This window comes from Panthera tigris, chromosome C1, assembly GCF_018350195.1.
Source record: "Panthera tigris isolate Pti1 chromosome C1, P.tigris_Pti1_mat1.1, whole genome shotgun sequence".
NCBI classification, from domain to species: Eukaryota; Metazoa; Chordata; class Mammalia; order Carnivora; family Felidae; genus Panthera; species Panthera tigris.
Window position 1 is genome coordinate 96408269 of NC_056667.1, and position 20630 is coordinate 96428898.

General features: G+C 38.0%; 1 protein-coding gene across 4 annotated transcripts in view; it reads right to left on the reverse strand.

The window, feature by feature from the left end:
* The window catches only part of PTPN22 (protein tyrosine phosphatase non-receptor type 22), a 59470-nt gene that overhangs the window by 1867 nt on the left and 36973 nt on the right, over nt 1-20630 (reverse strand). For 2 of the 4 annotated variants that reach the window (XM_042998227.1, XM_042998226.1), the window contains 8 exons: nt 19740-20545; nt 17486-17569; nt 17205-17335; nt 14952-14979; nt 11257-11340; nt 10892-11007; nt 9643-9673; nt 4718-4795 (listed from right to left, as the gene is read on the reverse strand). In XM_042998227.1, the coding sequence (XP_042854161.1) occupies nt 4718-4795; nt 9643-9673; nt 10892-11007; nt 11257-11340; nt 14952-14979; nt 17205-17335; nt 17486-17569; nt 19740-20545 (1358 nt within the window). Of the gene's footprint in view, nt 1-4717; nt 4796-9642; nt 9674-9744; nt 10310-10891; nt 11008-11256; nt 11341-14951; nt 14980-17204; nt 17336-17485; nt 17570-19739; nt 20546-20630 lie in introns of those variants that run through there. The other 2 variants (XM_007076355.3, XM_042998228.1) reach the window with 2 other exon arrangements.

The following is a 20630-nucleotide window of genomic DNA, read 5'->3' on the forward strand; positions in this document are numbered from 1 at the left end:
ACGTCTCTTCATTTCCCCCAGCCCCTGGCAACCACCATTCTACTGTATATTTCTGTGAGTTTAGCTTTTTTAGATTCCACATATAAATGATACATACAGTATTTGTCTTTCTCTTGCTTATCTCATTTCGTGTAATACCCCCAAGTTTCATTCATGTTGTCTCAAACAGCAGGATTTCCTTCTTTTTTATGGCTGAATAATACGCATATATATATATATATATATATATATATATATGAAATGTATATATAACACATGTTCCTTATCCATTCGTCTGTCAAGTGGAAACTTAGGTTCTTTCCATGTCTTGTGTATTGTAAATAATGGTGCAGTGAACATGAGGTGCAGATACCTCTTCTGAGGTAAGGATTTCACTTATTTTAGATAGATACCCAGAAGTAGGATTACCAGATCATGTAATAGATCTATTTTCAATGTTTTGAGGAACTTCCATGCTGTTTTCCGTAATGACTACGCCAGTTCACATTCATACCAACAATGTATGGGACTCTCCTTTCTCCACAGCCTAGCAAACATTTGTCTGTTGTCTCTTTGATAATGGCCATTCTGACACATGTGAAGTGATATCTCACTATGGTTTTGATCTGCATTTCCCTGATGATGAGTGATATCTAGCATCTTTGCACACACCTGTTGGCCATTCATATGTCTTTTTCCAGAAATATGTCTTTTCAAGTCCTTTGCCCATTTTTGAATTGTTTAGTTTTTTTAAGTAATATCCTATGTCTACATCTTTTCTCCTAGCACACATAAAAAAAAAAAAAAAGCCTGGGAAATTTCAATTTCAGAAAAATAAGCACTATTGCTTTACAAAATTATTGTATTAAACTCACTCATATTTCAGGTACCTTTGTGGCTCAGTCATTAAGCATCTGACTTCGGCTGAGGTCATGATCTCACAGTTCGTGAGTTCAAGTCCCACATCTGGTGAGCACGAACCCCCCTTCAGGTGAACACAAGCCCCACTTTTCTCTCTCTCTCTCTTTCTCTCTCTCTCTGCCCCTTGTGGGATTCTCTCTCTCTCTGTTCCTCGCTCACTTGTGCCCCCCCCCAAAAAAAAAACAAAAAACAAAAAAATTCAGGTATATTTCTACTTCGGCCCAGAAAGCCCTCAATTTACTAAGATATTGTTTCAAAAGCTTAGGAAAATAAACAATCGTGAAAAGCTAAAGTAATCACTTTTATTTATCTGTCTCCTTCAAACATTCCTCTCTGCCCCCTCTCTCTCCTCAAAAGAAGGAGGACAAGGAAATTGTGCAGAACCAATGAAAATTGTTTCTGGATCCTTTCAAAAAGATTTGCAGGTTGATAACATCAGCTCTTTATCACTTTAGCAACATAGGACTTTTCTGTGATGAAGGTATGTTTTCAAGGCACTCTGAAAATTAACAACTTTAGGCACTCAAATTGAACAATGAAAGCTTTGAAATGCAAGGGGAGAACAGAACATGGAAAACTAAAAATATTTCTAAACTTTAATTCCATCATCTTCCAAAATTGTGGGTATTGTACACCTTACAGAACTGATGAAAAGGTCAGATGAGATATTTCTTAAAGCATCCAGCACAATGCATGGCACATCATAAACACTCAAGTGTTGTTTCAATCAGAACCACAAAAAAACAAAACAACAACAACAACAAAAAAAAAAACCCATACCAGAACTAGAAGAAAAGGTGAGTATGGAAGAAAAGAAAAGAAGATAAAAACAAGAAAACTACTAATATTAAATTGAATAATGGTGATGATAAAAAAAATTGGGCGAGAGGCACACAGCCAAGTTCATATACATTTTACTCCTCTGAGTGATAAAAAAGAAAATAGAAGGAAGAATATTTCAGGTTAAATAGCTTCACACAAACAGTCACAAACTCATCCATTCAGTCCAGATAGCTTGACTGCAACCCAAGTAAACTGAGAATAGAAGTAAGAACATAATATGTAAGTACCAAGTATCTGAAACCTGAAAGAAATACCTGCATTCAGTCTTTTTCACTGATCAATTCTGAACAGTTTAGAACAATAGCAAGTTACCTTTTTTTTTTTTTTTTTTTTTTTTTTTACTGTTTATTTTATTTTTGAGAGACAGAGCATGAGCGGGGGAAGGGCAGAGAGAGAGAGACACACACACACACACACACAGAATCCCAAGCAGGCTCCAGGCTCTGAGCTGTCAGCACAGAGCCCAACATGGGGCTTGAACTCAGAAATGGTGAGATCATGACCTGAGCCAAAGTTGGACACTTAACCAACTGAGCCACCCAGGTGCCCCAGCAAGCTACCTTTTTTTGCATGTAGGCCAATTCAGAAAAAATAAAAATGTTTATAAACAGAATTTTTATTCAAAATTAAAAACTTTTGTATGTAAATTATTACTACAATTTATATGCTTCCTTCATTAAAAAGAAAAAAGGGGGCGCCTGGGTGACTTAAGTAAGCATCTTACTTCGGCTCAGGTCATGATCTCGCGGTTCGTGGGTTTGAGCCCCGCGTCGCGCTCTGTGCTGACAGCTCGGAGCCTGGAGCCTGCTTTGGATTCTGTGTCTCCTCTCTCTGCCCCTCCCCAACTTGTGCTCTGTCTCTCTATGTCTCTCAAAACAATAAATAAACGTTAAAAAACACACAAAAAAGAGCCAGTGAAAGAGTTGTGCTTTTTAAGTAAGTAAATATTCAAATCTAAGCATATTTGAGAAGAAATATATTATGGAGGCAGCTCTTCAATATTTTATCTTCATATTAGATCACAGATTGTTGTAAAGTTAGATGGGTCATGAGTTACTCAAGTGGTATCACTGATGGAGAGAAAGGAAGGAAGGAAGGGAACATTTGTGTTCCAGGCCAAGTTTTGTGTGTTTTTTTCATGGGGTATATGATAATCTGTATGAATTTTTTAACTAAATGATTTCATAAGAATAGTAACTTCTTTGGGGCGCCTGGGTGGCTTGGTCGGTTAAGCGTCCGACTTCGGCTCAGGTCATGATCTTGCACTCCGTGAGTTCGAGCCCCGCGTCGGGCTCTGTGCTGACAGCTCAGAGCCCGGAGCCTGTTTCAGATTCTGTGTCTCCCTCTCTCTCTTCCCCTCCCCTGTTCATGCTCTGTCTCTCTCTGTCTCAAAAATAAATAAACGTTAAAAAAAAAAAATTAAACAAAAAAAGAATAGTAACTTCTTTTTCTCTAACATTTTAAACCTTAGACAATATAATCTAAAGATTTTTAATGTTTATTTTTGAAAGAGAGAGAGGGCGCTAGTGGGGGAGGCGGTAGAGAGAGGGAGAGAGAGGATCCCAAGCAGGCTCCAAGCTGTCAGTACAGAACCCGATGTAGGGCTCAAACCCCAAACTATGAGATCATGACCTGAGCTGAAACCAAGAGTCAAACCAACTGAGCCACCCAGGTGCCCCCAAATAAAATTTTTCACCCCAAAAAAATGTATCCAGAGATTCTAGTTGATATTTTGCCAAGGTGAAATGGAGACCATAATCCAGGTGTGGCCAGGGATTGCTACCTGTCCACCAGAACCTTTCCTTGGTTCTTCAGGAATAGAATTGTATTTCAGCAACTGCCCACCCAGTGTTACTACTTTTCCCAGCTACTCTTGCAATTTAGATGTAGCATATGTCCAAATTCTCAAGCTAATGTGAGCTGACGCGATGTTGCCACTTCCAGGCCGATACCTCAAGACCGGAAGAGGTGATCTCACCTCTTACATATTTTTCTCTTATCTTCTTGCTACCTGCAATCTGGATGTGGCAGCAACCCAATTCTGACCATACAAATAAGGACAATACCACACAGCAACAGTTCTCAAGGTCTTGTCCCAGGGTACCATGGGGGCTCCCAGATCCTTTCCTGGGGGAGGGGGAGGGAGGTCTGCTTTTTGGGTAATAATTTTAAGTAATTATAGCCTACACTAATTACTACATTCCTTACAAATATTTATAGTATATGTGATACTATCTTACATAGTATCATGAATTTATGTCATATAGAATAATAGGATGCTTAAAATAATATAAAATTATCATTTTTTTCTTTTTTTTTAATGTTTATTTTTGAGAGACAGACGAGTGCAAGCTGGGGAGAGGCAGAGAGAGAGGGAGACACAGAATCCAAGCAGGCTCCAGGCTCTGAGCTGTCAGCGCAGAGCCTGACGTGGGGCTCAAACCCATGAACCGTGAGATCATGACCTGAGCCGAAGTCAGACACTTAACCGACTGAGTCACCCAAGCACCCCATAAAATTATCATTTTAGGTTTATAGTTTATAGTTAGGGACAGTGGGGCAAACAATTCCTTTAAACTGTCAGGATTGTGCTTCAGCCCCTACTATAGAACGAGTTCTATAAAATTAGATGGCAAGTGTTGTTCTTATGACCACACTCATGTATTTTTTATAACTTTGATTAGATATGAACTAGAGTCTCATAGCATCTCAGAATTTCTTCATTTGGCTAGTCACACATTCATTTACTACATGGCAACATAATCATGTGGTTACCTAGCTTTATTTTCTGCTATCCTAGGCAATTCCATCCTAGGTAAGATGTTAAGAGGTAGCTAAGGTCAAAAATAAAAAGATAAATTGCATGGAAAAAATATAGATATAAGGACCTATATATCAACCTTGAATCCTATTTAAAGTTCATACTACAAGATAAACATTTTTTTTAAACTGTGCTGGAAAATAACACACATACCAAAATTCAGAAGGGAGCTGGAGCGATTTGACTGAACAGAGTCTGCAGGCTTGTTTGCTGGAGAAGAATTAGAGACACCTAGAATCAAAAGAAAAAATGTAAGGGAAAAGATGAAGACAAACTCTGATTACTGTTTATCAGAACACATAACTTGAAATATTTCCTCCAAAGTAATTAAGACTCCCAAATTAACATATCACTATAAAATACCACAAAATACAGATGCTTACTTACAAATGGGTTAACTCTTTTGTGTGTGTGATGGGGGGGAGGGGGTATCTTTTCTTTGCAAATAGATTGTATAGTAAAGCCCAACACTAAAGAAAATCACCAGAGTATTCAGGAATAACATCCATTACATTGTGAAACAGCTTTGGGGGGGATTCAAATTGTGGCTTTTGATTTCATTTCACTTTGCACTCATCACTCTTAAGACACTTTTAAATCATTTGTTTTCCACATGACTTCATCTATGGTTTTTCTTATAGCATCCTTTATTCCTGGAATATCTTCACTCTCCAGCTTACCTTTTTCCCATTATAGAGGCCCAGAATCTCCCCAAAACATTAGTAGCTACGTTAGCTACTAATAGATAGGCTTAAAAATATGTTTCTCGGGGCACCTGGGTGGCTCAGTCAGTTAAGCGTCCGACTTTGTCTCAGGTCATGATTTCACGGTTCGTGAGTTCAGGCCCTGTGCTGACAGCTCAGAGCCTGGAGCCTGCTTTGGATTCTGTGTCTCTCTCTCTCTCTGCCCCTCCTCTGCTTGTGCTCTGTCTCTCTCTCTCTCAAGAATAAATAAAACACTAAAAAAATAAAATAAAATAAAAAATGTTTCTCTTCCCAGCACCCTAATATATTCATGTATCAATTTCTGCCCAATTTTAAAAACACTCCAGTTTTCACATCGTCCACATTTTGCACGTGCACTATCTAGCAGTGAAAAAAATAATAATTTCAGGTTTGTATAAACTTTCTATAAAACTTTGTGTAAAAACAGCATATGATTGGGGAGAAATTATTAAAAAGTCACCCTTTTTTGGTTTTCAACATTTTCAGTATGCAGCGTGAGGACTGCATCTATGTTTGTAAACACATGGCTAATGTTACAATTTGAGAAAAACCTCCCTCTCCGTGGAGGTACTTGAGTATGAAGCCCTGCGGGACGTAATGAATTTTAATCAGATTCTATTAAAATATATATTTATTGAATATCTTTTATGTGCCAAGCATTGGGCTAGGCGCTGAGGAGAGAGACACGCATAAGATGTGCATGAAGGTAAGAAAGTTGAGGACATATCAATCATCACCATAATGCATATGAGCTGAGAGCTGTATACATCCTTCAGAAAGAAAACAATTATGCCAAAAGGAGGGAGTATTGTCTTTTTTTATAACAGGAGACGAAAGATTCTGCAAATAAATATATCAAAGGGAATTGCTGCTTTGCATACTGGCTTGCCACAATTTGTTTTTTTGTTTGTTTGTTTGCTTTTTGTTTTTGGAAAATGGCATGCCATGTGGTTGAACTTGATATACTTGTAAGTACTTAGTTTTGTTATTAGGCTATTATATAAAAAAGACTGATTATCCTATAATTTACTTTTTTCTTTTCTTTTAAAATTTTTTTCATGTTTCTTTATTTTTGAGAGAGAGAGAGAGAGAGAGAGAGCGTGTGCAGGGGAGGGGCAGAGAGAGAGGGAGACACAGAATGCGAAGCAGGCTCCAGGCTCTGAGCTGTCAGCACAGAGCCCAACGCGGGGCTGGAACTCACGAACCGTGAGATCATGACCTTAGCTGAAGTCAGACGCTCAGCGGACTGAGCCACCCAGGTGCCCCAATTTACTTTTTTCATTTAATGAAATATCTTGGTTTTTTCCTATGGCAGCTTCAGTAGAATTGTATCATGTCACAGATATATTTATGCTGGCCTGCCCAGCGTTAATTCTTCCTTCTTCTGATAACAGAACTTGAGTTTTTCTTTAGGAAACCACCCCAGCCCAATTGTCAGCTTCCATACTTCTGGTGAAGTTGATTCTACCATTAGATCAAGGAACTGACCTATGACTAGGGCTAATTTTCAGTTGGTACATTGCCATGATCATAGCAGTTAGGTCTGACCTCATTCCTTACTGGTCAGTGTCCATTCTGATTCTGCTTAATCAGAATATACTGGCAATAATTGGTTCAAGGTTGGACAAATGAACCAAACCAACACAGGCAGGCCCAATCAGCAGCACTAGTCATCGGACTATTGCTTGAGCAACCAGGAAACAGCTCATTTTTTCCATCATAAGCCTGAAACCACATGGTAAAAGCCTGCCTATGAATGAGCTAACACAGAGTAAAACAAAGGTGGAGATATGGCATGAGATTGGGTCCTGATTATATCATTTGAGCTCTTGGTTACAGGCCAACGAATTCCCCTCTTCTGCTTCAGCTGGCTTAAGTTGGGTTTTCTATCCCTTGCAACTGAAGGGTATCTGAGTAATTAAAAGTTTCCCACCAAAAGTAGGCATCAGGCATCAGGCATCATGGTTGATAGCTTTAATTCTTGTCACCCTATGATTCACTCTCCACACAGCAGCCAGGAAGATCTTTTTAAAAAACAGATCATGTGGGGCACCCGGGTGGCTCAGTCGGTTGGGGGTGGGAGTCTTGATCTCGGCTCAGGTCATGATCTCACAGTTGGTGGGTTTGACCTCCGCAATGGTGGCACCAAGCCTGCTTGGGATTCTGTTTCTCCCCCGATCTCTCTGTCCTTCCCCTACTTGTGCTTGCCCGTGCACACACACGCCTATGCACTCTCTCTCTCTCTCTCTCTCTCAAAATAAATAAACTTTATAAAAAAGAGAAAAAAACCAGCTCATGTAACGTCTCCGCTTAAAGCTCTTCAACCATTGCACTTACAATAAACTCTAAACTACTTAACATGACGCATAAGGGTTTAACTACCTTCTCCCCCACCACCACCATCTTGCCAGTCACCACACTTTATTGCTCTCTCCTCATAATACCCTGCAGCTACGATGGCTTCCTCTCAGTTCCTACAACACACCAAACCCACGCTCGAGAGCTTCTACGTTTGCTACTCCCTTTATCTGGAGGGGTCCTCTCCCCACTTTTCTCCTGGCTGGCTGCTCCTTCATGTCTCAGGTTTAATCATTACTTAGAAAGGGCCTCCTGGACCACTCGTTCTAAAATAGATCCCCTTTGTTTTATTCTCTCTCATAATGACCCTCTTGGTTTCCTGCACAGCATCTATCATCATGCATTATTATGCATGTATCTGTGAATTTACTTGTTTAATGTCTGAATCCCTAACTGGACTTAAGTTCCACAGAGGGATAGCCCAATACCTACATACCATCATACACCCAGTGCCTTACAGAATGCCTAGCACTTAATAGGCACTCAATGAATATTCAGCGAATGCATGGATACTATGTTTAAATGCTGGCTTAAAACAACAGGTGAAGAATCCTTACTTTATCAAAATTAGGACCAGCTTTAACTACAGACCAGTTGGAGATCCAGGCTAAAGGGAGAACATCTGGAATTCAAGAGTCATAAACCATCTGGAAGGGGAAGAGGACATTTTTCCCAAGTACAGGCAGATAAATCTCAAGCTTCAGGATCAGTTTTAAGGGTCAGATATTTTAAGGGCCAGTTCTTCATTTAAGGACAAAAGACCAGAGGATAAAGGCAGCTGACAAATTGAAATTAGCCTAGACCTAGAGAATGATCTGGGAGGTCTTACTCAGAAATAATACTCAGAGTCTCTGAGTATCTCACCACATATTGAATCTATGCCAACCTAAATTTACCTGAAGTGTCTGTGTCTTTGTTTGATATCCCCAAGATAGGGTTGGAGCTATATAAAGAGTTTCTTTTCTTTTCTTTTTTTTTAAGAAAGAAAATTGGGTGTTTCATAAGCTAAGCTCTTCAAACCAAACTGGCTAGCTATTCAAGTCCGTCACTTCTTTGCTTTGGGCTATTTTATTTCCCCTGTTTTATACTACAATTTCCTCCGAAATGTTTAAATTCTCTTTTGACTCACATTAGAGGAAAGAGTATATTTCCCAATCATATTTTAGCCATCGTAGGTGAGAAATCTGTTCACTTCCAAGATCAGGTGTGGTGTCAATGAAAGCAGGTGAGCACAAGTCTATTGACAGGGAAGTAGAGTAAAAACTCAGAAGAAATGGGTTAGATTCAGCTATAAGCCTTCTTGTATAGGCGATACCATAAATCATGTTTTCTCAGTGCTCTTTGTCCCTCCCTCTAACACCAGTATAATACCAAATAGCTGTTGGGTCCTTGATGATTGACCAAGTGGATCGAATTTATAAAAAGTGTATCACAATGCTTTATATACTTTTAGTTGTAAATAAGGATTTCTAAGATAATCAGTTTGCCACAGTTTCAGGAGTTTTTCAGTTTTGTTTTCATTACAATATAGCAAAAAAAAATAAGCAACAGACTTTTATTGCTAATAATACTTGGCAAAAATGGTAATGTGTCAATACTCTGCTTGTTTCGTTAAATCAACACATTTGTTTCACAATATGCTTTGCTGTGACTATTTTCAAAGAAAATACATCTGAGGTTAGACTGCTAGGAATTTTAAATAACACAGTTGCATGACAGCATCTTAGGATGGGTAGAAAGTGCCAAATATCGTATTATTATTCCTGTCTGTTAAACAGAAACCCCTCCCCCCTCCTTACTCCCTTCCAATATTACCATTGTAGAGCCTAGCACAGTACAAGGCCTAGAGGTGATTGGTCTGATACGCAGGGCCCCAGCAAGGCCCTGTATAGGAACAATAATGTTAATTTTTTCCCAGAGTGGTTATATGAGGGGAAACGACACAATTGTGGAAGCGGTGTACGTATTCTAAAAAACAAGTATAAAGAAACTTACTCTTTTTCATGTTTCTCAAAATTTTCAAGCTCTACAAAAATGAAAAGGGACACGTTAGTCTTCTCTTGTTTTCCTGTGAAATCCAAAATACTTTAATCAAGTAGAAATACAGACGGCAGTCAAAAGGATTAATTTCCTTAAAAATAGCCTTCAAAACACACAAAATTATTTTTCCACCTTGTTATTTGAATTCAGTGCAAAGCCTCCACTTGATTTTGTCTTGCCATTTTTCCCACCTCCATAAGAATCCCCCTATGTATTTTGAAAGAATGTTCTCAAAATATCAGAGGAAAAAGATGGGAGTTTCCACTTCTCTTCTTTATTAGGACCGTTCCAGAATCCTCAATGGCTTCTGAAGACAGCTGTGATACACAGCCATTCCCATTGTAGCCGAGAACTTTTGCTAAACGTATCCCCAACTAAATTTACTAAGGTCCACTCCATACTGTTACCATACCACTTCCTTCTCCCTCCACTCAGAAAACCCACTCAGCCTCCTTGAGGGTGAAGTCTCTAACTTATCTATTCCAGGAACCTACCCAGATTTCTTCTTTTCTTCACATTGCCTCAGCGTGTTTATTTTAATCTGTTCCATGGTATTTCGTTCTTTTTATATTTTCATGTTGTTTCTCAGATAGGCATTCTATTCCAATAGATTACCTGTAGTCTTTTCAATGGCAGGTAGATATCCTTTATGATATTTCTGTTTTCCCAATACATAATGAAACTGTATTCTTCTATATAATACATATTTAATACATTATTTTTTGGACAATGTCTGTTTAAATTTTTGAAAATAAGTCATTTATTTATGATTCAAAATACGGTAGTAAAAAATGCTCCCATCTTTGTTCTCCATCCACCCAGTTTCTAACACTCCCCCCACAGATAAACATTATTGTTAGTTCCTTATGTACCTTTCCAGAGTCTCTTATGAACACATATTACAAATAGAGACCATATTTTCTACCTTTTAAAGAAAAGTTAATAAATTATATATAAATACACTGACAGAGTCCTCATTCTTTTTTTTAGCTATATAGTATTTCATTATATGCATATACTTTGATTTATAATTTATTTAATCAGTTCCCCTAATGATTATCAGTCTTGTCTTTCCAAATCAGCTGCTCTTATAAATAATCTCGTTTCCCTCTTGATTCTGGCAGCAGGGGAAAGGTGGAGGGTATGAACACCGTCAGAAATGGAAAGCCTCTGGCATGTTTCTTAAAACTCCCATCTTCTTTACCTTAGTCCTTGTGAAACTTTTTCCAGGAGTCTTCAATGTCTGCTTTGAAGATGTTGAATTTTCCATGGTGTTAGGACAGCTAGTAGAATAGGTCCGTATAGACTGAGCCTGCATACCTTAAAAAAAATGTTTTGTTACATAGCTTTTTAAGCCTTTGGGATATGTATAGGTATATATTCGGTAATTCTTAGCTTTGCTTTTTTATGCATTATTTTTACAATACATTTTGGGGTTTTTTTTTAATGTATTATTTTTCTCTTGTTTAACCATTCTTTATGCCTTTTCAGTTTAGGTCCTATTTTATTGTTAATCTGTTAGAAGTCTCATTTTTACAGCTTTTTTGAGAGGAATGTACTTCCACTTACAATCTTCGTCAGCAAGAAGGAAGGACTCCAGGGTTCTTTCAGGGAGTGGAGGTGGGGGAGGAGAAGACCGATCTTGATGTAGATCTGTGATAAGAGAATACAAACAAAACAAAACAAATCCATCAATCAAAAGTTGTAAGTCAAAATCCCTTTTTGGTGTCGTATAACTTTTCCAACTTTTCAATATTAACACACAACAAGCAAATAAAAAATGACCAAACAATAACTGGAACCTCAAGAATTTTGTTCTTCTAGTTTTTTAGCCAAGGAGACTATGATTCATGAAAAACTTTTAGCTCACGTAGAAAAGTATTTTTCCAGGGGCACCTGGGTGGTTCAACTGGTTAAGCATCCAACTTAGGCTTAGGTCATGATCTCATGGTTCATGAGTTTGAGCCATGCATCAGGTTCTCTGCTGTCAGCACAGAGCCCTCTTCAGATACTCTGTCCCCCCCCCCACCGCCTTCCCCTCCCTCCACCTTCTGCCCTCCCCCTTCCCCTTTCCCTACCCCCTCTTTCTTCCCCTCCCCCATGCTGTCTCTCTCTCTCTCTCAAAAATAATAAACATTTTTTAAAAAGGCGGGGGGGAGAGAACAGTATTCTTCCAAAGAAATTGAACTTAAAATTAATCAAGCTTCTAGTTCTAACTACCATTTTACATAGAATCCTGGGGATAGAGTAGCATGCTATATAAAACCATGAGAATACAAACAGGGAAATCTGGAATATCCGCAGTCTCTTGACAAATGACCCATGCTCTTCTACAAATAAATGGCATGAGAAAATATAAAAAGGAAGGAAAACTGTTACAGATTTTAAAAGACTTAACAAATCTATAAACCAAATGCAGTGTGTAGTCTTTGAATCCATATTCAAATAAACCAACTGTAAAAAAACATTTTTGAGACAATTTGAGAAAATTGAATAAAATCTGGATACTAGATTAATATTAAGGAATTATTGTTCATTTCATTGGTGTGATAATGCTATTATGGGATGTTTAAAATGTGTTTGAGATTTTCCATGATGTAAAGAATTTTATTTTATTTTATTTTTTTAACGTTTATTTATTTTTGAGACAGAGACAGAGCATGAACGGGGGAGGGTCAGAGAGAGGGAGACACAGAATCTGAAACAGGCTCCAGGCTCTGAGCTGTCAGCACAGAGCCCGACGCGGGGCTCGAACCCACGGACCGCGAGATCATGACCTGAGCCGAAGTCGGCCGCTCAACCGACTGAGCCACCCAGGCGCCCCAGAATTTTAAATAATAGAGCTATTTTCCCACACAGTGAGGCTTAAAGATACAAATGGTGTATAATATCATACAGTACTGAGTATAATTATAGTAATGTCTTTTGAAAATGAAAATGTGGTTCAGTGCTAGAGTTTTACCTGTCTCTAGTCTTTGGGTTCTTTAGCCTTAGGATTTGTCTCTAAATCAAGTTCTCTTGTTTATTTCTTATACGCTGGATGATATGCAAAATAAAGTACACTGCTTATTTCCAGCTCCTAGTGCAATCACTGGCATATAGTAGGCACTTAATAAATATTTGATAACTACCCTGAAGTCGCTTATCATCTTCCAGCTTGCCATTAGGGAATACACTGAGAACTAAAACTAACTTTCAGTGAATGATATCCTGCCAAATATCTTCCTAAAATACCATTTCATCTTATTCCTACCCTGATGAAGAACCTACAATGCTTATTACTTGTCGCATTAAACTGAAATTCTTTTGCCTAGCTCTATGTGTGTATGATAGAATACACATAACAAAATTTGCCATTAATGACAGTGCATTTACAGTGCTATGCAATCATTACCACTACCTATTTCCAGACCACTTTCATCACCCTAAAAAGAAACTCTGTACCCATTTAGCAGTCACTCCCCATTCTTCCTGGATTAGATTGGCTACCATGAAACGGCTTTCTCTCTGTATAGGTTTCCTTGACTTGGATATTTCATCTGTCTAACTTTAAAATCCTTCAAAACTGGAGGATGCCTGGGTGGCTCAGTCGGTTAAACATCCGACTTCGGCTCAGGTCATGATCTCACAGTTTGTGGGTTCGAGCCCTACATCAGGCTCTGTGCCGACAGCTCAGAGCCTGGAGCCTATTTCAGATTCTGTGTCTCCCTCTCTCTCTGACCCTCCCCTGTTCATGCTCTATCTCTCTCTGTCTTAAAAATAAATAAACATTTAAAAAAATCCTTCAGAACTGGAGCGCCTGGGTGGCTCAGTCGGTTGAGCAGCTGACTATGGCTCAGGTCATGATCTCAAGGCTGGTGAGCCCACATCAGGCTCTGTGCAGACAGCTCAGAGCCTGGAGCCTGCTTCGGATTCTGTGTGTTCCTCTCTCTCTGCCCCTCCCCTGCTCGCACTCTGTCTCTCTCTCTCTCTCTCTCAAAAATAAATAAACATTAAAAAAAATTAATTAAAAAATTCCTTCAGAATTAAATAAATAAAATCCTTTACAATCTTTCCACATTTTATCCATCCAAATTTATTTCCATATTTCCCAAATAGATCCTCTAGTGCAATTAAATTAACCTACTCACCATTTCTCTATGCTCATAATGCTTATTGCCACCTTTGAAATCAATGTTATCCCAATCCCTGCTCCTGGAATGTTACCCTGATCCCCTCCTTTTTCCTCTAACCATATTCTTAAGTTTCTTTTTTCTACTCAGTGACGCCTTTCCTAACCATTCCAGTGATATCTCCCCTTTTTCCAGACTCCTGGTGATTATAATCAGTGCCACACAGATTATCAGTTAATGGTTCCAAGTTATCAATTTTGTCTACCCAATTTGCATATAAACATTAAACAGTACCCTTTCTTATATATCCTGCCCATTCTAACACTGTATAAAGCATACTGAACTTACTTAGGAATTGCTTATTTAGTAATTATCTAATAAAAATGATAATAGGTAACATTTAATGAGAGCTTACTATTTGACAACCACTGTGTTAAAAGCTCTTTCTGCATTATCTCACTTAACTGTTACAAAAATCCTCTAAGAAATGAGTCCTTTTATCCTCATTTTATAAATGAGAAAAATCAATAAAGAAGTATATAATTTAACCAAGGTTATGCATCTTGATAACTACTGGTAGGCTAAGGATTTGAACTAAAGCCTCTCCGACTCCAAAGCCCGTGCTCATTAATCTCAATGTTAAACAACCTATGCATATTTAAATAATATGTTCATATGAATAAATATGTTAAGGGCAACTACCACCTCTTATAATGTATATAAACTACCTATCGATGCCCAATAAATGTTAGCTGTGGATGTTGTTATTCTATGTATGAAACAAGTGAAGCTCAAGAAAGTACTGGAAAAGCACAGCAAGTTAAAGATCTAAAGAATCACATTTCTAACAATGGTAAAACCTATAAAACAGAAATGCTGCAAAGCTTTAAGAGATTCTATCTGAAAGAGGTTTTGTTTTTTTTCTGAGGAATATATATGAAAGAACAGAATTCTAAAACCCTGTGTTTACCTTGCCCTTGACAAAACAAAACTCCTAGCCTGGGAAAATCAGAAACAAATCAATAAATAGTGGTAGCTATCATGGGAACTATGGCATCTCCTGAGGTGAATTACTCTAAACTTAATGAGTCATTCCTATAGTATAAATGCTTAGAGCTAAATGTCATCTAAAGCCAAGGGAAATTTTTTTACCTGACTGGGAACTCCGCAGTTTTACACTCTAAAAAAAAGAAAGAAAGGAAAAGTGAAAGAAGGATAGGTACACAAATTTACAAACTCAAAGCCATAAAAGACATTTTTGAAATCATATTTCATATACCTCCAGAGACAGTTACGAAATGTTGATCCTATTTTACAAATTTATAAATGCACTCACTGAATTATGAAAAGGCATCCTTAACTCTTACAGTGCTCTATTTTCTTTTTGTAAATTTCTTTGTTCTTTTTTCTTTTTTTCAAAGCAAGCTTACGAATTTTTTAAAAATGTTTTATTATTTTTCAAACCTCAGGTATAATTAACATACAGAGTTACATTAGTCTCAGGTGCACAATATAATGATTCAACAGTTTATACATTACTCAGTGCTCATCAAGATAAGTATACTCTTAATTCCCTTCATTGATTTCACCCATCTCCCCACTTTCCTCCCCTCTGGCAGCCACCAGTTTGTTCTCCATAGTTATGAGTCTGTTTTTCTGTTTGTCTCTTTTTTCCTTGTTTGTTTTGCTTCTTAAAGTCCGTATATAAGTGAAATCATATGTCTTTCTCTGTCTTATTTCACTGAGCACAATACCCTCTTTTTTGTCACAAATGGCAAGATCTCATTCTTTTTTATAGCTAAATAATATTCCTGTGTGTGTGTGTGTGTGTGTATCATAGCTTCTTTATCCATTCATCTATGGGTGGACACTTGGGTTGTTTCCGTATCTTGGCTATTGTAAATAATGCTGCAGTAAACATATGGGTGCATCTATCTTTTTGAATTAGCATTTTCATATTCTTTGGGTAAATACCCAGTAGTGGAATTACTAGATCATATGGAAATTCTATTTTTAACTTTTTGAGGAGCCTCCATATTGTCTTCCACAGTGGCTGCACCAGTTTGCATTTCCACCAGCAGTGCACGAGGGTTCCTTTTTTTCTATACCCTCACTAATACTTGTTTCTTGTGTTTTTTATTTTAGCCAGTCTGACTAGTGTGAGGTGATAGCTCATTGTGATTTTGATTTGCATTTCCCTGCTGGTTAGTGATGTTGGGCATCTTTTCATGTGTCTGTTGGCCATCTCTATGTTTCTTTGGGAAAATGTCTATTCATGTCTTCTGCCCATTTTTAAATTAGATTATTTGAGGTTTTTTTGGTGTTGAGTTGTGTAAGTTTTTTATATATTTTGGATATTAACTCCTGATCGAATATATCGTTTGCAAGTATCCCCTTCCAAACCTTACAGTGATTTTTATATGTCACAGTAATTGGTCTTAAATTGATCCTTTTTTAAAATTTATTTCCTTCCTATTCAGCACATTTCCCAGGAAATTTAACGGGAGGTAAATTGTTGAAATTGAAACTACTTCATGACATTAGAAAAGGAGTGATTGTTTTGGCTCTAGGAGTTGTTAAGATAAAGACTATTACATGTGGACAGATTATTAACAATAATAATTACTAATAAATTCAAAGTGTAATTAAAAAGATAGAGAATATTTGCCTGCCAGCATTGCAGTTGTAGGCACTTTGAAATGTTTGTTTAGTTAATTACTTCTCTGATTTCTGAAATTTTAAGGTAGTTGGTTCATAGAATATATAAATGCACAACAGATTACTGAAGTGTAGGTTTTTCTTCCAGAAGTGGGGAGCATTATTCCAAAAACTTTATCTTAAGTAATATGGACTTGTCATTCAAAAAATTATTCTCTACACTATGATATCACAGCTAACATAATACAGCCTACCAAATGACTACTAGGAACAAGCTACCTACTTATGAAACATTTATTTTTGCTTTAACTGTCCTTCGGGAACCAGCTCAAATATTTCCTCTTTCACTAAGTCATCCTTAGTCACTTCCAACCTGTAAGTTTCCTAAGGGCAATAATTGTGTCTTTTTTTTTAATGCTAACTTGTTTATTTGTGGGGGTGGGCAGAGACAGAGGGAGAGAGAATCCCAAATAGGCTCCGTGCTGTCAGCATGGATCCCAACACGGGGCTCGAACTAACCCGTGAGATCATGGCTTGAGCCAAAATCAAGAGTTGGACACTTAACTGAGCCACCCAGGTGCCCCAATAATTGTGTCTCATACATCTTTTTATTCCCACATCCTCTAGCACGTTGCTTTACAAGTAGTACTGCTTAGTGCTTACTGAGTGGATAGGTGCTAAAAATACAGGAAGTAGGACTACAGTCTGTTGAATCCAAATGAGTAGGAAAAAAAAAAAGTTATCGACCTTAGTTGGTCTAAGTCTCACAGTGTCACCAGATTTCTTTGACTCAGATGTTCCACTGCATTCTAATGATGTTCCAATTATTACCTTCACAGCTGAAGATAAGGATTTGGGAACAGTCCGTGGAAATTCTCCTGAAAGAAAGTAAATATGGTCCAATTCTTAGGAGTGTTGTCATTCTTTTAGAAAGCAAATGTTACTTAGCAATAGCACACAGACCATCAACAGGACCTGAGAAGTAATCTAGTTAATCCACACTTTATTTTACACTTAACCGTACTCACCGGCTTCCTCCACCACAATAAAAGATTCAGGTGTCCGTTCTGGAAGTGGAGGGGGAATGTCATCATCTATCCTTGGAGAAGTTGCTATCCAAAATGTCAGAAATATAATCATAATTTTTAATTAGAAAAATCCAAAGGAAATTCTTATGTTCTAATCGCAATGTAAATTCCATCACACATCGCTACAACAGTTGAGCTGGTATGTGTTTACTCAAGGAGATAGCAAGATAAATTCTTCCATTTTATTTAAGTTGCAAACCCAGGAGGTTTTGCTGTTGCTTAAAAATTTACAATTTTTTTAAAAGCCCAAAAATATTTTGATTGAGTCACTGAGTACCAGTCAAGAAAATATAAAACGTTATATTGATTCATGAAGTTTTGAATTGTTTTCTATACAACCCTTTTGTTTTACATAGAATATACAATAAAGGATGATACAGCACTTTGAAACATGCCAAGGATTCAGTGACAGAGTAGGCAGAGTTATAAATGTGTTAGTATCCGTTCTTTATTCTACAATAAAGAATAATGATGTTTTTTTCCTTTTTACAAAACGATGGTGTAACAGCGTTTTCTATTTTTCTGTAGAAAAATTCAGAATTTGTATAGAAAAATTCAAATGCTATTACAAGAAACTGCCGCCAGGTGGCACACATGTCAACGCCACTACAATCCCTAAAGCTAAGATTTGTTTTTACTGATGGTACTCAGAGAAGTCTAAGATACTGTGGGTATCTAAAAAAAAAAAAAAAATCCTTTAAATTATAAAACAAGATCAAAGTATATAAAATAATCAGAGAAGGAACTAAATCCAGATAAAACATTTTTGTTACAAAGCTACATATACCATATACACACATCTATTAAGAAACTATATAATAAATAATGTTATAGGAAAAAAAGCTTTCTCTACTTCCTATTCACGTAAAATGTTATTTATAAATTTCTGATAATATACCTGTAGAGTCACACTTGCTCTTTTCTTCACATTCTTTCATATCAAGCTATTCTAGTCATCTCTAACAGGATATTTACTTCTACTTTCAAACCACTCAATAAAACAAAAATAATATGAATTTGCAAAAATCTAGAATTAAAAAAGTGAGAAAGTATGAACGTAAAGGTGTATATAAGATTAAAGGCCTACACAGGATACTAACTACACATTCTCATCTACTAAGTTATTACACAAGAACAGCAAGAAATCAGGTCCTCCTCTTCCAACTCCTACGTAAGAGAATTCAGTTCTTAGCTATCTGTTTAACTCAGTGTAGCCACATGATTGTGCAATAAATATCCCAAGTGGGGGCACCTGGCTGGCTCAGTCAGTGGAACATGCGACTCTTAATCTCGGGGTTGTGCTTTCAAGCCCCATGTTGGGTGTAGAGATTACTTAAAAAAAATAAAATCTTTTTTAAAAAAATGAAAACGTTTGGGGTGCCTGGGTGTCCGATTCTTGGTTTCAGCTCAGGTCATGACCATACAGTTTGTGAGTTTGAGCCCCGTAATAGAGTCCACGCTGTCAGTGCCGAACCTGCTTGGGATTCTCTGTCTCTGTCTCTGTCTCTCTCTCTCTCTTTGCCCCACCCAACTTGCACTCTCTCTCAAAACAAATAAATATACTTAAAAAAAAAAAAAAAAAAGAGGGGCGCCTGGGTGGCTCAGTCGGTTAAGCGACCGACTTCGGCTCAGGTCATGATCTTGCAGTTTGTGAGTTCGAGCCCCGCGTCGGGCTCTGTGCTGACAGCTCAGAACCTGGAGCCTGCTTCAGATTCTATGTCTCCCCCTCTCTCTGCCCCTCACCTGCTCACTCTCTGTGTCTGTCTCTCAAAATTTTTTTTTAAAAAGAAAGACAGAAAAAGAAAAAGTGTAATAAGAATCCCCAGTGACCATGTGGTGCTGTTGATCAAATCCTTTCTGCTGTTCCTTTGCAAGTTGTTTCTGCATATTAAGGGTAAATTGTGGACCTCTCACACACATTTCAAGAAATAAGGATTGCCTTCTTTACAGGCACTCTGACTGGCATAGATCCGACTGCCTCCTCTGCTGCCTGTTTCATCAACCATTACTTGTTTGTTATTGCCTTTTTTTAACTTACCGCATCATTAAAACACTTCTGGAACTTACTTCTTTGAGGAGGAGAAGAAGCAGAGAAAGATGAGGGGAGGGGTGTGCAGGGATGAGAAGAAACCAAATCTTCTATAGAAACAAAGTGAAATCTAAAATGTTATACACACTTTTAGAAATACTTTACCGACTACTGCTGTCTCTTGGTCCAGGGGTGGAGGGTGACCAGTTGGAGAACTCAGTGCTAAAGAATCTTGTGAATTGTAGCAAGAGAAGAGGGTTGTGGAGGACGCGGGCAGTGGAGAACGAGGTAAAGCGGTTCCATCTGGCCTCTCAGGTAAATCAAGAGACATCTTAGAACCAGTGCTACTTGGCGACAACGATGAAAAAAAAGGATCTTCCAAGGACATGTAAGAATGCACCTTAACAGCACTAGAGTCCTGCTGCTTTGCATTAGAGGCATTGCCCGTTTGGCGCCGAGAGTCAGATGGCAGTGAATAATTCAGTTCTGCTGAAGAAACGTGCAACGCTTTTTGAGCCAGCCCAAGAGGAGAGTTGTGCGGTTGAGGTTCCAAACACAAAACATTCTCCTTGATATCCAGCTCCTTGGTGTCTCTTTGCTGCATCAGTTCAAAGGAAGTTGATTTGGTCCGCGTTATCGGCCCCTTTGAGTTGAAATATCCCCCTGCTACATTTGCAGGTTTGGAATTAAACAAAACGGGGCTCCAGTCTAGACTCTGATGTTTCTGAAGAGGCTCCCCAACTATTGGAAATGCCTTTGGCTCCCATTTCACGGTTGTGTCAGCATTTTTGTTACAACCACAATTTAGCTCCAAAATGTCAAAAGAACTGCTCTGTTCAGCAGGGTGTAAAACTAACCCTTCCTTTTCACTTATTTCAGGAGTCCTGAGGCCAAAGGAAGAAGCGTCTGCACTTTTCAGCCTTATCCTTTGTTTATTCTGTTGCTTCACCATTTTTGCTTCTTCTATGCCACTGAAACAAAAAGAAAGCAATGATGGTACCGCAGCACCCCAAAGAGGCCTCTTCCCAGCATCACAATGAGTCCTAAGCATGAGAT